A 12,657-nucleotide genomic window follows, 5' to 3' on the forward strand; every position below is an offset into this window, starting at 1 on the left:
TGGATACATCTATAGTAATGGGATATACAATAAATGCCTGAGAGTTGGGACCCGCATCTATCTCAAGTATAGGGCATCATTCCATAACCCCACACAAATGATAAAGGGCCACACACTCACAAGTCTTTCCATTCACTTGTACAGGAGATCCACAGCTAGCAGGTCAGGGGAATACAGACTCCTTTTCAGAGTATAACAGTGGTGATGGCTGTCCATTCTAAGTCTTAAGGCCCTGCTTGAACCACTTTCATATTTGGCTGTAAAAAAAAAAAAAAGGCTAAGAGCAGCGGCGTAATTAGGATTGGCTGGGACTTCAACATTTGACATGGGCTCCAGCAGGTAACGGCCTATTTAAAAAATAAAGATTAAAAATTCAAAAAAAAAAATCAGGGGCCTGCCGGGCCCTCTAATGTCCCAGGCCCTGTGGCATCGGCTGCCCCAGTATTTACACCACTGGCTAAGAGGAAGGAGTTCTGCTTTTACTCCTGCCATTCCTACGGCAGATGTTGTGGACTTTCTGTAAATAAAGCTTGTTAATAAGGTATCGGGTTAGTGCAGGAGTCTGAAACACGTAGTCACATGGCCCGCAGCCTTTTCTCCAGTTCTGCAGAACTACTTAGATTAACAGTAACATACATAAAATAACCCCGGGCCCACTATTACAATTTCCCAATGTTGCAGGCCACAAAGAGAGCATGTGATTATGGAGCAGCAAGATAGCACTGGGGTCACATTAAACTGTGTGGGGCCATTAAATTGTAAGAGACCACTGCTGGGGGATATTAAATTGTACAGGACCACTTCTGGGGACATTAAATTATACAGGACCACTGCTGGCCTGGGAGATATTAAATTGTAAGAGCCACTGCTGGGGACATTAATTTGAACAAGGCCACTGCTTGGGTTAGTTTAACAATAAAGTTGTATTGTATTGAATTTTGAAAAGAATGCAGCCGCTCGGTTAGGGCCTTGTTGTTTTCTTTTCTATATGGCTATCTATTTCTGACTATGCCGGACCTTTATAGTCTCTGAGCACTACCTGCTCTTTTGCCTCATATAACAGATAGGTGTATATAGTGTGGAGCATTGACTCTTTCCTTGGGGAATAACATTATTAGTTTTAGCTGTGTCCAATGTGAGTCATTATTACACAGCTGAGACTACCCAATCTGAATGTGTATTGCTTGATATATTTGTTATGCCATTAGTATGTAGGCATGCTGTTCTAACATTATTATTAGGTGTGGCGCGTTCATTTAGTCATGGAGTCACCCAGCCTTCATGTTCGGTCCAGGCTGCTCTTTTCCCCCTTTCTACTCTGTGGCTCGTTCTTCTACTGGGATTCAGTTCTGTTTTATGCAATTATGAATATATAGACCCATGCAAATATAAAACTAAACTAAAGGCATTATCCTTCTATTATCACAGCGTTTTTATGTTGGCCATTTTGTATGTTTTTTACTGTTGTCTTGTGATCTATGCGGAGGCCTGGTGCATTCCACAGCACAGCTTGTACAGACCTGCTCACTACTATCAACTATGCAGTGCTCGCAACAAATAATACTGACCTCGGTCACAGGATCCCCCAACGTCGTCAACAGGCACTTGTTGAGTATCCTTTATGGATGAAGTACATATAAACTAAGGGGCATTAGATTGATCTTATTTGGATTACACTGTGTGTATATAGCAGTCTTGAAGTATGGTAATACTGGTTCACTCACAGCCTGGACCAACTTCCACTCTTGTCCACAGGCAATGTCAGGTAGCAAAGTTTCATTTGCGAAGCTAAAGAGTGTTGGTGCACACTCCTTGTACTAAGAAAACCCCTAGGATGTCGACACTCAGAATGTATCATAGTAAAATGTATCCCAGTGGCAGAATAATTGTCAGGGCTGATAGGCACTTGCAACACATATCTGCAACATAATGTGTAACTTAAAGAGGACCTTTCACCACCTGGGGCACATGCGGTTTAATACACCGCTAGAAATCAGCGCACTATCAGCTATCCCATTCTTTGCTCCTGGTGAAGAGCTATCAGTGCCATACCGTAGCTCTGCACTGTCAGAAGGGCGTTTCTGTCAGTTAGGAACGCCCTTCCTCACAGTCGCGTCTATTGTGCTGTACTGTGAGAGGGGACGTTCCTTACTCTTATTCTTGGGAATATCAGTGTGACGTGTTGTGCTTATGGTCAGGCTCATTAGCTAGCAATACATTTAGGGCCGTTCTTTTTATCCATGGTGTCTTAAAGAGGCCCTTTCACGTCCTCGGGCACATGCGGTGTAATATACTACTAGAAAGCTGCTGAATTCAGCGTATTTCCCATTCTGTGTCCCTGCTGAAGAGCTACAACTAAGCAACATAGCTTCTGAAACATGTCAGCCAGGACGCCATTTCTATTTTTATGGAAATTACTTTTTGCCATCTGAACATGTTTTTGTAAAATTTTATATGAATTGAATAAAGATTTTTGGATTTTGATACACATGGTTGCTCGACTACACTTCGTTTTCTCCATTCTGTAAATCACTACTGTCCTACAGAAGTGCCCCGCTACCTCCCACCATGGAGGGGCAAAATCCGCTCACCCACTCCAGAGTCCTGCTTCCCGACTATATATAAGACCCTGTCATATTTTCAGAGAAACTGAAAAAGTGTGATGCCTCTTAAAAGACCGAGAGAAAAAAAAAAAAAAGTCACTTCCAAACCTAGGTGCGACAGGGAGGGGTTAAACTGTCTCTGTATCAGGTCTGTGTAATTAATCCATTAATATATATGATGTAGGTGGTTGGGTTTAAGAAACGTCCTTGACTTGAGAGACGCGTTTTGGTGACGCTGCAGGTTGCGCTGACAGGTCTGGACAGTGGTAGGCTCAACCTTTATACAGAGTTCACCAACACCTTCAGATTATCACACATCTTACGAGCTCTGGGATTACACGCAATGGATATTCACAAATCAATCTTTCCTCGCACTTGAAGTCACATGCAGTGTTGTTGAACAAGTCATCTCCCAAGCCTGAGGGAACATAATTACTGAATAGCTCACAGAGCTGACGCCGCAAAACTTCCTTCTAACGGAAAGCTAGAATCAAGAAATTCGAGTTATTTAACAGTATGTAATGCCATTAACCCTTAATAGAAGTTCTTTCTAAGAAACATTTGTCTTTTTTAAGGGCTCTCATCTTATATCAAGTAAATAATTGTTAAAGGGGTTGTCCCAAAACTGACATTTTGAATGGTGAATGCTCAACCACCCCTCCCATTCAACCAGGGGATAAGACCCTTTCTTCTCATGATATGTGGTGGTCCCAGTAGTAGAAGTGTAGTTTTCTGTCTGGTGAAGCGCAGATCCCTGCCAATGTCTGCTTTGGCACAAACAGGGACTCTAAATTAGAAACTCCACCAATAATGGCAGTCTTGGATAGAAGGGCTAAAGGACCAGGTTGATTAAATCATTACCAGGAATCCATAAGTCCCTCACCTGGCAGCAGTTCAGTAGGATGCTGCATTGAGACGCATCATGCACCGCTACTGTAGGGAAGGGGGCTCTCATCTTCTGTCTGTTGGATAGCTGTGGAATTGATGATATGTTTGCTGAAAGTTTGGAATGTTTATTTGGTCAGAATGCTGCTGCCAATAGCCTAGAGGTAAATAGGGGGTAGACTGTACCTGTGACCAGAAGAGGGGAAGGTTGAGGACAATATTTTTTTCTGTACGATGAATTCGAACCACCATTTTTTTTTTTTTTGCTGTTTTGCCTCTGATAAGAATTAGAATAAAAAGTGATCAAAGCAATAGACATTACCCAAAATGGTATAACTAAAAAGTACACCTTGCTCTACAAAAAAGACACCTATGCATGCCGTACACTAAAAATGTTACAGGTGACATAATATGGTGACTTTCAGGGAAAAAAAAAATTGCAAAGTTTTGGATTTTTGTTAATGGGTTAAAATATAAATAAAACAATCTAAAATTGGTATCCCCAGAATCGTCCCGAAACACAGAATACAGTAGACATGTTATTTTGGCTGTACAATGACTGCTACAAAAACCAAGCCCGTAACAAAGTCACACAAATGCAGTTTTCTCCAATTCTGATTTTTTTCCCCCAACTTCCCAGCACATTGTACTGAACAATAAATGGTACAATTATGCAGAACAATTTGTCCCGCGAACATTAAGCCCTCATATAGCTCTGTGAATGGAAAATTAAAAAAAGTTATAGGTTTGGAAGGCGAAAAGTCACTAGACTTCTTGTATTCTGTCTTGATCCAGTTGGTTTCTAAAGACAAATCTTTCCTTATAAGGGCCCCTTCACACGGCGTAAGCGCTCGGCTCATTCCGAGCTGTACACGCGAGCGCTTCTAAACACTTCCCATTCACTTCGACTTTACGAGCGCTCCCTTGAAGTGAATGGGAAGTTTTTAGAAGCGCTTGCGTGTACGTCTCGGAATAAGCCGAGCGCTTACGCCGTGTGAACGCGCCGCTCATTCTGACACGTAAACACGTGTCAGAGTGCGCGCAGTAAAACAGAATCCCATTGACTTCAATGGGTTCGTTCTTACGCACGCTACACATTGAACTCTATGGGAGGCTTTTTTTACCTATTGCTTTCAATGTGATCTATCCTTAGGATAGAAGATGAATATGAGATCAGTGGAGTCCCACACCCGGTTCTAACCAACTCCATGCAGTTATAACTTCATCCAGGTACATAGTGTGTATCACCCCATTAACCATTAAAAGAACAGGTTTGGTGGCCTCCAGTGTTGAAAATAGTATTGCATTTTTAGGCCTCAAACAGTAAAATTTACTGAACTAATCAAACATGAATGGGTGAGAGCCGGCGGCTCCTTGTAGTGCTCTTCCTTCCCTGTCCTCATTTATTACTTCATCATGGGTAAGCCCTACTTTGTGCTATGAATGCTGCTTGATTAACATTTTCGCGGCCTCATATGGTTCTATAAAAATCTTTTTTGAGCCAGTTTTTCAATAGTATGTGTACACACTTTATGTGATAAATTTTCTTGCTTCCTGCTCAATAATACTGTACGTATGTAGGATCGGCCACAACATGTTGCAATTTACATGAGGACTAGTGCACCATTTGGTAACTATTTCATACATGTTTGTAATAATGAATGACATTTGTGGCACTACTTGGTTCTTTGCCGTACTCTTCTTTGTATCATTACTGTGCCATTTGCATCTTATTTTTGTATAATTTTTAAATGCATTATTAATAAAATGTATACGTTTTATTTAATATTAGTCTTGGTTTCCTTGACTATAATACTTTGAGTGTTACTATACCTATTTTTGGCTATCTTATAATCTAACATGAAGCAGAATGTAGTAGTCACATCATTTGCCCAGTATTCATACTCAGTCACTCAAAATTAAAAATAAAAGAAATAAATCAAACATCACAATGAAATATTTGGCTATTTTATAAAATAGATAAATGATAAATTGATAATTCACTACAGGTTTGAACCTGTGTTTACAATCTGCTCACTCTTGTTGGGTTTTCTCTTTGTACGTGGCCTAAATTTGCCATTTTGCACTATATCTAGAGAGAACATCTCAGTGTAATATACCAGGTAACAAGGCTAACCTGTCACACACATTAAATATTGAAATTCCTAAATGTACATCCATCACGATAAGGAAAATCTTCACAATCTATCTATAGCAGCTTTGTCAGGTTAACTTGAAATATACATGGCTACTCAGTTTTCTGGTTCATATACATAAACCTTCACATTTGCTCTTCACCATTATAATAGAACCAAATCTCAACTGTAAATTTATATCTAATGTGCACCGTTATGTGGACTAATAGCTCTGAATAGATTTTTTACACTGTCATTTCAGCATACCTGGAACCACTGCACCTAGGCATTGTGCGCACTTGGAAAATCACATCAACTACAGTATTCTTGGGGCATTTTAGGTGCATTAAGACTGCTGTGGCTACTAAATTCATTGTTTGGACCTACTGAAATTGAATATTAAAAAACAGTCGCCCCCTGTTGGAAAAAGAGTGGAAAAAAAGCATTGCACTCAAGTGGTAAAACTTTCTAAGACAGTAGGCAAGCGTTACAGGATATCTACCCAAACACAGCAGCTAGCATTCTGTGCCAAGGCTTGGGGACAACTGTTGGAATTGAACTCTCTAGGTCTTCCACAGATGAAGGTGCTCATCAGAAGTGCCATATTACACTATACAACACCCCAGTGTCTGGTCTACTGCCGTGGTAGATACATCTACAATAATCTACATTTAGTTCCCCTTGTGGTGCCTATAAAGCTGTTCGTAGTCTCCCTTTTCCTTGCTCGACTTCTGCGTGGCTCGGACTTTTAATATGTGCTTTCATATTGTGAAAAGGTTTAGTCTGAATCCGTCTCCAGATCAGAAGACTCCTGTTGTTGTAGCATCCTCTGTGCAGCCTCATCTAAAGGTTCCAACCGGCCATCAGATGTTACTCCCATGGGCTGGATGATTTGTTCTCTGTATAAAAGTGAAAAAAATAATCTTATTAGAAACAGATAAGATAAGACATATTAATAGGGTCTTCCCATCATCTCTGGAACACTAACCCATTAGAAGAGCTAGGGTTCAGGCAACTGATACACCAAGTGACACAATTATATGCTCCACTATCCAGATGAAGATTAAATGAAAACGTGAGATTGTACTCCTTCTTTTATTCAAGTCCATGGGAGTTGGGCCAATTGCAGTCATCGTATAACACTTACTTACCTCCATAGAGTTGTATGGACTGCCTGTACTCAACTCCACAGGCTATAACTTAATCAGATGCTCCCAGAAGAGAGAATTTCCCCAAAAAATTGTTTCTAGAATTGTCCAATTCTTTACACTTTCTTTAAAAGGAAGGCTGTCAGAGCTGCTAGAATTGTTTTACAGCGTGTTTAAGAATAGTGGGAATCAAGGATGCAGACACATCAACCATTAAGGAGAAATAATAATCTGATATTATACATGTATAATATCAGAAGAGAGAGAACGACGTGCACAAGTGAATGAAGATTATATAAGTAGTTACTCAACTCTGTCTTGGGAGACCTCATTTCATTGTGCTCACATCTAAGTTCAGATGAGATACTGTACCTATTATGATGCACACAAAGCATTAATACTCCCCCCAGGTCCCATGAGGTCGGTGGGCATATGCTTTTCACCTTGCACTTAAAAGATTTGTGCAGGCAAAAATGGACAACCCATTTAATGTTTAAATCAGCCAGGGGCAGTGAAAAACAAAAAAAGAATTCATTCCTCACCTTTCCAGAGTGCTCTGATACCTCGTAGCGAGGTCCAGTGATAGCGTGTAGCGGAAGTCCCAGCCACACGTGACGCTGAGGCCAATTAGCGGCTTCAGCGAAGGACATGCGATGTCACTCCCTGTGACATCATGGGTCTCTTCCTGAGGCCTGCTGAGGCCGCTGATTGAATAGAAGTACCAGACCACGCTGGGAGGACACAGGAGCAGAGGACAGGCAAGTAGGATTTTAATCTTTTTTTTCCACCTACACCGGCAATTTTTTTTTTTTTTTTAATAAGCCTGGACAACCTCTTTAACTGTTATGCCGGGTTCATACGGGAGTTTTTTGGACTGCATTTTGAGGTGGAGACAGCCTCAGAAACCAGTACAAAAAACGGCTAGCTGCGACTCAATGCCGGTGCAGTGCATATAAAACACAGGCATACAGTTGCAGCATTCCACTCCGGATGGGCCCAAATGAATAGGCCTAGTCGGGAGGGAGTGTCGCGAGGTGGATGTCCACGGTTGAATCAGCGCAAAAACCGCCTTAACAAGGGGCATGATGCTTCTTTTTTCCGCGAGCAGGAAAAAAAAAAAAAAAAACGCTCACGGAAAAAAGAAAATGACCGGCTCCCATTGAAGTGAATGGATTCTGGATTCCGCATCAAAATCCGGTCCAGAAAAAAAAAAAAAACCTGTGTGAATCCAGCCTAAAAGAGATTATCTGTATAATAATTTTGATGGCCTATCCTTAGGACAGACCATCAATATTAGATCTACGGGGGTCTAACACCCGGGACCCCTGCAGACCACTGATACTAAGAAAGCGCGGATAGCAGTATTGTTTAAATACTGCAAGTTGTGCTTCCTACTTGCCGTACAAACTGTGTGTGTGGAGTGTGTGGGTACTGCAGTGCTGTCCAATTAAAAAGTATCTAAATGATACCACAATGATACCTGATCAATGTTGGAAACTGGATAACCCAATTAATACCCCAGACTAATAATTCCAATGCTGCAATTGATCCCCTGGTTCCTAATGATTGTTTTACAATAGGTGCACATGTAGTGCGCATGTCTCATGATCATTTGCTAAGATTGTTGCCTCATGCCGAGCAGTGTCAGGATACCTCCCTTCAAAAATCTAAAGCAAGGCTCAGAATTTACTAATCATGTTGAAAGTTGTAACTCTGAATTAAAAGAACTAAAATGAATCATTAGAATAACTCTTTACAATACCATAACTACAAAACCAGGTTGAAGTGTGAGACACATAAGCAACCTTATCATTACTGATGCAAAATGTGATGTAAGCAGAGAATAAACAAACTTGTATCCAAAATCCAAATACGTGCCTATTAGGCGGTCCTCATCATGACAAGGGCCCTCGCTCTACTCCACAATTTCTGCCCAAACTGATAAAATGTCAAGAACATACGACCCATTTCACCACAAGGTCATGTAACAGCAATATAATTTATGGTATCAACATCACTAATGACTAACATAAATTATGCTGTATGTGTTCATTACGGAGAGGGATAAGTAATGTATGAAATGCTTCATTTATGCAACTTTCCAACCACAACCTTCTTTCCTTTACTATCAAAGATTATTGTTCTTTAAATAACATTCACTTGCACTCAGACACCCTACAGTCATCACTGTCTCCTCTCTTCTCTCTCCTGCCCTGGCCTCTACAACCAGATTCTCAAAACCACCCTGGATAAAGTAGTACCCTTGACTGTCCAAAACTCTCAACACATTCACCAGCAACCTTGGCAAACTCCTCAACTCCTTTAGCGATGCTCAAGATGTGCTGAACGACTGTGGAGAAAATAAAACACATCAGATTTCCTTCACTGTAAGTTTATTCTCAAAGCCTATAACTCTTCCCTTCACCTTGCCAAACAAACCTAATTCACCACTGTCATCACTTCCTTCTCCTATAACCCTAAACAACACAACGGTACTGCCTTCGGTACATGGCCATGTACTTTAAGACAAAATGGACTACCTCCGTCAAGAGATATCCCAATCTCTGAGCAGTATCTGTTCCCTTCCCTCCCTTAGGCCGGGTTCACACGGAGTATTCTGGCTCGTCATTTGGTACATAGACGCCGCGGGAGGATTTGCGGGCCGTATACGCTCCCATTGTTTTCAATGGGAGCCGGTACCGTACACGCGGCGCTATTTTGCAGCCGTGACTTTACGGCGGCCGCAAAATAGCGCCACGTGTACAGTACCGGCTCCCATTGAAAACAATGGGAGCATATACAGCCCACAAATCCTCCTGCGGCGTCTACGTACCAAATGACGAGCCAGAATACTCCGTGTGAACCCGGCCTTACCCTTCACGATAACAGAGGAAGCAGTCCCCTAGCACTTTCTTCTTCTTGCCCTAATACTTGCACAAGTCATCCTATCCCATTACATCTCCTCTGGTCCCCTGCTGTTACAATTCACCTTAAGGCGCGTTCACACCTGCGCCCAATCTCCGTTTTCAGGTTTCTGCCTTCTGCAGACAGACGACGGAAACCTGGCAGACAGTGTCCGGCCGTGATCGCCTGTGAGCGTTTTGTGCTCCCCGCAGCTAAACAGTTTTTTGTTGTTTTTTTTTTGTTTTTTTTAAACAAACACAAAGTCCTGCATGTCCGACTCTGTGTCCGATTAAAAAAAAAACATTTCGCTGCGGAGAGCACAAAACGCTCATGGGCGCTCACTTTCCAAACCCATTCAAATGAATGGGTTTGAAAAATGAGTGCAGGTTTCCGTCTACTCTCCGGTTTCGGGCAGGAAACGGAAACCTGCAAAACAGAGACCGGGCGCAGATGTTAACCAGCCCTTACTAAAATTTTTAAACTTCTCTCTCTCTGTTCTGGAATCTTTTCTTCCTCCTTCAAACATGATGTCGTAACTCCACTACTGAACAATCTGTCCCTTATCCTAACTATATACATCATCCCGTAACACTGGTTTCCATTCCATCACAAAATACAATATGAAATTATCACACCCACAAATCCATCCATAGCGCTGCCCCTCCTTACATCTCATCCCTCGTCACTGTCTAGTGACCTAACCACCTTCACATTTTGCCAATGACCTTAGACTCGTCTGTTATCTGAACATCTGACTACCATCTCAAAGGCTTTCCTCGAGCTGCACCAGTATTCAGGAATGCTCCTTCTAACCTCTTGTGTTCTCCTATTTCCTCATAGATTGTAGGCTATCAGTAGCAGGGTCTTCACTCCTATTGTTTGATATGTTCATTTTTTTCACGTTGTCAAATACTGTCTGTTTATTTACCGCCAGCACTTAATAAATTAGTGGGTACATTAAGTCCAAAGCTATTCTACATGAAATGATCTGCTCACTGTCGGCAGCTGCTCTAAAATTTGGTTACTGGATGGCACTGTTGCATGTAAGCCCTTATGTTTACATGGGTCACCCAAGTCCACAATTTGGGCAAAGTCAAGGAAGACGCCTTTAGACAACATGTAGGTGAATAAACTATTTGTATTAAGCCCTTCATTTTACTTTCTCAATGTAAACAGAATATGATTTTTGACCATCTTGCACTTGGCCCTGTTACTTATTTTAAACTGCAGAAATTATAGCCACTGAACACCAACTTGCAACCATGGAATAGATATTGTAAATCTTACCGAATCTCACAATACAAAAACAGTGACTATTGTAAAGGCATCTGATATTTGCAGTTGTCGGCCACTTGCTAGCTGTAAGCATCAGTCAAAAGGAAAAAAAAATAGCAACCTGAGTAGTGGAATCCTTACCGAGATAACTTGTCAAACATGCTGACCAGCTTCATAGCCTCATACTCTTTTTGCTCCTCTGTCATCCCATCCATAGGATTGGGCTGCTTTTCTTCTACACGTCCGGTTACAGGGTTAATACTGCACAGAGGAATAAAGTCTTTGAAAACATGTATATATTATAATTCTTAAAAATAATCTTTATATGCTGAAACTGTAAAACCATCACTATATCACATGAGACTAGACCAACGTTTCACTAAGTGTGAAATCAGTCTTTAGGCCGTGTTCACACAAGGGTAATACAGGCCTCAAATAAACTGAACTGACAGCATGATAGATCCTAAGTATGTTGACAGTTGTAGTCATCAGATCCATGGCTGAGCCAGAAACTGAAGCCACAATGTGGGTGCACATGTGCACTTGTGAGAAACTGGATTTCTCAGTTCTGCTTCAGAAAACTATTACAATAGCAAATATCAAAGTTATAACTTGACAACATGACCCTTTGAGTAAGGACAGTCTCAGTTATATCTCTGAGAACTGCAGCTATTCCCTAGGAAATATCATGTTAAATTACTGAAGCCTCCATTTATTCTTCTGTGGTAGCCAACATCTTACCACTAATCCATTCTAATGATTTATGCTGTAAATACAGAGCAGTTCTATTGAAAACAATGATATATGAGCAGGGCACTCACTTAGGTTTGGCTTCCCTGTATTCTTCTGTATCAGTGTCTTCATCCTCAGAATATCGTCCTTCTCCTCGTCCGCCTGCCAGCAATCCCCGCGCAGCAAGTAAGCCTGCAGCATTACCATATCCAGTGTATTTCACAAAACGCGATACTGTATTCCAAAAGGGACAAATGACCATGTTAACAACAATCACAGGTAATATGTTATAATAGCCTCCTAAATGTCAAACACAAGTAAAAAGCTTATAAAAGGTTACCCCGTTTGTGGTTAGAGTGCCCTTTTAACACCACCCCATGACTAGAACAAACCACTTTGCTATACAGTCCCAGTTATATGGTCCTCCACAACTCACCATTTTCTTTACAAAGGACAAATAGGAATTCTGCCGCGCAATGTTTTACATCTGTGTCTACATGAGTCATCAGACGGACCAGCTTATTGCGCAGGGTATTTCCAACCTCTGGGCGGTTCTTCACATCTCGTAGAGGTGGTAACACCTGAAGGTCAGACATAGGTGGTAAAAAAAAAGTACAGTTCAAAGAGCTGCACCTTGGCAAAAGATACAGATTTACTTAAAGGGGTCGTTACTTTTGTGGAATCCCGTTTGGTTAGAAGGATTCTCTAAAAATGAGCTAAATCACATAATATCTGCTGTAATTTGTGATGAGGGGGGATAAACCAGTAAGTGTTTAACTCCCCTTCAGCACCACCTCTGAGCAAATAAAATATTGTACAATTCTGAATTACTGAAATTGATGGGAGGTATTTTTGTTTGTATTAACACTGGAAATTCATTTTAAAAAGTCAAAATTTGTGGCTCATGGTCAATTCTACACCACAAATTGTGACTTAAATTTTTACCCCTGCATGCAACCTTACTGAAAAGTAGCT

General features: G+C 41.2%; 1 protein-coding gene across 2 annotated transcripts in view; it reads right to left on the bottom strand.

Moving 5' to 3' along the window:
* Positions 1–5,440: 5,440 nt before the first annotated feature.
* The window catches only part of RIC8A (RIC8 guanine nucleotide exchange factor A), a 39,251-nt gene continuing 32,034 nt past the window's right edge, over positions 5,441–12,657 (bottom strand). For both annotated transcript variants that reach the window (XM_075280296.1, XM_075280297.1), the window contains 4 exons: positions 12,119–12,263; positions 11,772–11,916; positions 11,092–11,211; positions 5,441–6,522 (listed from right to left, as the gene is read on the bottom strand). In XM_075280296.1, coding sequence (XP_075136397.1) covers positions 6,402–6,522; positions 11,092–11,211; positions 11,772–11,916; positions 12,119–12,263 — 531 coding nt within the window. In that variant the 3' untranslated portion in view covers positions 5,441–6,401. The remainder of the gene's footprint in view (positions 6,523–11,091; positions 11,212–11,771; positions 11,917–12,118; positions 12,264–12,657) is intronic.

Source organism: Leptodactylus fuscus, chromosome 6 (genome assembly GCF_031893055.1).
Source record: "Leptodactylus fuscus isolate aLepFus1 chromosome 6, aLepFus1.hap2, whole genome shotgun sequence".
Classification (NCBI taxonomy): domain Eukaryota; kingdom Metazoa; phylum Chordata; class Amphibia; order Anura; family Leptodactylidae; genus Leptodactylus; species Leptodactylus fuscus.